This window comes from Montipora foliosa, chromosome 1, assembly GCF_036669935.1.
Source record: "Montipora foliosa isolate CH-2021 chromosome 1, ASM3666993v2, whole genome shotgun sequence".
Classification (NCBI taxonomy): domain Eukaryota; kingdom Metazoa; phylum Cnidaria; class Anthozoa; order Scleractinia; family Acroporidae; genus Montipora; species Montipora foliosa.
In genome coordinates, this window is record NC_090869.1 from 25,135,645 (window position 1) to 25,140,644 (window position 5,000).

The 5,000-nt window shown below is 40.1% G+C and overlaps 1 protein-coding gene across 1 annotated transcript in view; it reads right to left on the reverse strand.

Moving 5' to 3' along the window:
* Positions 1-5,000, reverse strand: part of LOC137994616 (ornithine decarboxylase-like) — a 15,267-nt gene that overhangs the window by 8,981 nt on the left and 1,286 nt on the right. Inside the window, exons 3-4 of the mRNA XM_068840225.1 lie at positions 2,426-2,552; positions 1,799-1,895 (exon numbers count right to left, since the gene is read on the reverse strand). Of these exons, the coding sequence (XP_068696326.1) occupies positions 1,799-1,895; positions 2,426-2,530 (202 nt within the window). The 5' untranslated portion in view covers positions 2,531-2,552. The remainder of the gene's footprint in view (positions 1-1,798; positions 1,896-2,425; positions 2,553-5,000) is intronic.

The window sequence follows — 5,000 nt, forward strand, 5'->3', positions numbered from 1 at the left end:
GTGAAGAAGAATGGCAGAAGTTTGACAGCGCATCTGTACCTTGAGTGCTCTCCTTGTAAGGTTGTTCGAACAGCCTTTACCTTTCTCAGGGCGACACAGGTCTCAATAACCTCGTTGCCCATTGGTGATCGGTCCAATTCATTGTCTACAGGAGGAAGAGCAGGTCGTAATGGAGTGGATGGCTGGACTTTTGGGGCTATGACCTGGCTATGACCTGGTAATTATAAACATCAGCACATCCATACATTGAAAATACACCGCGTTTTGAAGCGACTTCAGAATCAATACGTCGCCACTTCCTAATTTTGAAAACAAAAGTCCCGATTTTAGGTAGATTTTTTTTATCAAAGATGACAATAACAGCATTAATTCAGTGCATCCATTACTTCATTAGCTACTGTAGTTGCAAAGTAAAATACAACAAATTATTATTTTCATCCAAAGAAATGTAGCATTTCATGTTGTTTTCAAAGCCGAAGTAACGATACATTCAAAGCGGTGCGTTCATAAGAGAGCTCTTTGCTATAAATACGATAAAAGAGTTCTGTATCATTAGTTAAGATGCCGAGGGGGCAAAAAAGCTCGCGAGAAACTCCAGGCGAGTGGTTAAGTTAAACAGATATTTTTCAGTTGAAATTTGGTAAGTTATGCATCATTCAATCACATTTAATTTGGCGTTTGCGCAGGATGGGTCTTCGATCTTTGGTCTTCGTTTTTGAAGTCTTTATTGTCCATTCTACCTATTAGCGTAGTTATTTCAGCTTGAAATCCGTCCAAAACTCGAAGCGCTTGACCTCAAATAATATCAAAAACTCCAGCATTGGGAGCTCCAAGGATGCGTAGCAGGATTTTCGTATACCGGCTTTAGATTGCTTTAGATACATGCTTGCAGTCGTCACGCCATGTGCTCCTCTCTGATTGGATGATGATTTCTTATTAGCCAATCAGAAAGGAGCAAAGCCATCACACCAAAATCCAACTACGCCTCCTTGGAGTTCCGAATGCTGGATTTTTTCAATTTTATTTGAGGTCCAGCGCTTCGAGTTTTGGACGGATTTCAGATATAATGGCATGAAAGGAAACCTCTGGGTTTCAGCTTGCTTGGTGCGTGATTTGAAACCCTTACGATGGGAATTTGTCAGTGAAAATCGGCTTAGTGCTGGAGTGATCCGAAATCGAGTTTTCCACCCTTGTTTTACTATTGGTATGCAGAGGTGAACGTCGAACACAAACCCTTCATTTTTCTCGATATTTTTAATTTTTTAAAAAGCGCTCTACTACATGTAATTCTACTAAGTTATAGAAGGATACGGCCGGTTTTCCCAAAGAGGGTCACATTTTTAAACGACGCTCTACGAATCCGCTGATCCGGAACAATCGATACAGATTATTAACTGATTTGCCAACAGAATCCAAGATTTGCCCAATGGATAAGGTTAATAACTATTATACATCTGACGTATGAGACTAACGCTCTAACGGACGAGGCTAAACCCCTAACGGACGAGGCTGACGCTCTGACGGATGAACCTAACGTTCTGACGGATAAGACTAACGTTCTAAAAGGATGAAGTTGACGCTCTGACGGTTTCATGTAAACTTCTAACGGACGACTAACGGATATCTAACGCTTCGGTCAATTTAACGGTTTAGCGTTAGTGTACGTTTTCCCGTGGAAGGTCACAAATTACCTGTGCAGATAAGGACACAATAAAGCATGGCATTTCAAGAAAATTACACAGTATTTGAAGACTTTTAATACTATTAATTAAGGACAAGGGGGCATTCAAATACCTACCATAAAATGGTTCTACTCTTGGTAACAAGGAAACCCACTTTTTGTGCTTCAGAAGAATATCAGCCAATTCTACTACGTAAAAGGCATCATCTGTTTCCTGAAAGAGTACAACAACAACAATGATGATAATAACAATAACAATAACAATAATAATAATAACTATTTAACCCTTTGATGCCTATACCCGACATTATTTTACTCTGTCTAACGCCAGACGATTTTACTCATCAATGGGGAACCCCCAGGATTCAATGGCCCAAGTCTCAAGGGTATTAAGCACCGAGGTACTACTTGGGGACACTACAGAAACCAAACCTAATCACATCAATAGATTACGTACAGGTTGGTTTTTGAAGAGAGGGGAAAACTAGAGTACTGCCGGAATACCCACTTGGGGCAAAATAGAGAACCCACAAACTCAACCCACATGTCACCCCAAGTCTGAGAATCGAACCCAGGCAACTTTGGTGGTAGAGTACTCACCACTACACCATCTCTGCTCCCCAAACAAGAGAGAGACTACACAATTTAAAACTGAAGGGGAGTATCCTGGCACAAAGTAAGTTTTTCCTTGCATTATGGTTATCAGCACAACAGTGAAAACAACAAGCATGAAGATGACCTCACCTCCCTTCCTGCAGCACCAAGTGTTTGTTCAATAGTGTCCACACAGGACAAGTCATCCTTTACAATGTCCAAAGTAATGCCACTCTCTCCAAGAACAACCTTCATCTTAAAAAGTTCAATACAGGGGCTGCAAGAAATGAACCATAACAGTCTTAACACCTCTTAAAAGGGTTTTAAATATTTTAGCAAGGGGATGTTCTCTTAAGGACTCTCGTTTGTCTTACAACAATAGAGTATTTTCAATCAAGACAGTGATCAGTAACCTTGTTTTTCCACCTAAACAAAAGAAAACGTTTGCATGTAGAGCTCAATTCCAGGAGGATTAGTTGGGTACAACAACATGGCTTCCATTTCATTGTTTAGGAACACCAACATGGCTGCCATGACCTTACGTGAAGACACTCCATATTACTGTTAACTAAACGTGATCACGTGATCACAGGTATCAACTACAACACCACCACATACATTAATTTACATTGCATTTCACAAAGCTTTTGACAGGCGGCTTTGCGAAGTTAGTTTTCAATTCCCAAAGTTCACTTCAAACTTGTGAATTTTAAATGAGATTTTACTGCCCCATCAAAAAAATACGCTTAATGGAACATGACTGTACTAAAAAGGCTATTCATGTCGCATGTTATCTTCGTGTTCTTTGCAGTTGGTGGTTCAAGGTCATAAAATCAATGGTTTTGTTGTAAATAAAATGAGGACAAAGACTTTGTTCCTAGATCTCAGATTATAACGTACACGTACCTGCATTGGCCAAACCTGTTAAGGCCTCATTCATTACTGCTAAAGAGCATGTGTAATGCCTACCTGCTACATACAGAACCTGTGCAACTGGCTACTTTAATAGACAGAGTCTAGGTATAAAAGCCTCATTTAGCCATCCAAGGTTCACTTGGCAGTTTGTCTTCTTTAGTAAACCAACTAGCCGTGTGAATTTTGTTAAAGCTTCTCCCCTCCCTCCCTTTGGAGATGGGTTGGGTATATTGCTTTGCCTTCATTAAAATCGGGTCACTCCTGCGTGGTGCAGTTAAGTCTGCGCAGCAACTTCCCCCAAGCTTGTGGCTCATTTGCCTTTGTACAATGCTCACTAACCAATACTCTTGTCTGATCCAGCACGTGCTGTTTACCACTCAGCTTGTAATGCTGGGGAGATAAGTGAGGTTGTTCTATGTCGCGCAATCCGGAAGCCGCACAGGCTAACCAGCTGCAAGGTGGTGTTCCCTTCAAAAAACGCCAATATGTCTGTTATCTTGTTCTATTGTTCTATGTTGATACCCAAGAACAGTGACATTAATAAATAACTGTCAATCAAATCGCAAACTTTGAAATGAACTTGGGATTTTCACACCGATCTCTGTGGTAATGTGGTGAAGTTTGTTGGGATTGGGAAGACTCATTTAAAAAATGTATTGTCCTTGGATCAGTAGCCGTGCAAGCTGCTAAATACTGGATTAAGTCAGAGTCAATGACTCCTGCGGAATGATTTGACTTTTCTTGAAAGAATAACCAAGATCTTGAGTTCAGCTGCAACTGACGTTACAGGACATTTTTAGGAAAACAACTTATTCTCTCCCACATTGTTTTGGATTTTGCTGCTTTAAATGCAAGGCTTTGTAGTTTGACTGAACTCAATATAAATATTCACATCATCAGTATGCACTGACTGAGTTTTGTTTCCTCCTTTGTTGGCTACGATTTTCCCTCTGCGAACAAAATTATCAGCCAATAGTTTGTTTCGGAACTCTCAGTTCCTGTCCTATTTGAGATGGTTGACTTTCCCTTCTAAGCAGCTTTCAGCAATTTTCTGCCAAGCAAAACTAGGAATTGCCTTTTCTTGCATGGTGAAGGCACTTGTTTAGAAATAACAATGAAAAGCAATGTTGAAATACATGCAGCTAGTTCCAGGAATCGCACCAGTCTTACTTCACATATGAAGTGAGTTCTACACTTCGATTTATTTAGCTGTTTAACCCTTTTACTCATAAGCTGGTCTGAACCGGACATACTTAGTATTTTATTCTGTCTAACACCAGACGATTGCACTCGTCAATAGGGAACCCCCAGGAGTCAATGGCTTAATTAAACAACAATTTTGGAAGAAGTAAGAGTACGGACTCAATCTTGGATTGCTTGTGTCTAAGCAATGATTCCCAAATGACCACTTGTCTACTGGACAAGCAATGCAAATACATGTAGACTAGTCACTAATTTTAAGGACTTCAAATGAGATGGCCGTTACAACATGTTGAAAGCTAACCAAACAAAAATGGGTCTAAAAATGAGTGTTTGGACTTAATTTTGCAGATCAGCACTGGTTGAAATGAGCGCTCTGGTGCGAATACTACTGATGTGTACTTTACATCATTAATGTGAAATGTCCACAATCCTTCTCTCTGTGCCAACAGCCAATAATTATTACAACCCGGCACGAACCCAGTGTGATTCCTGTATTTAGTCGCTAGTGTCAAAATAATCTCTCATGGAACTGCACCAAATTCCCACAACGTATGATGTGAAATTCTCGAGTTCGTTTTAAAGTTTGCTATTTGATTAAGAGTTATGT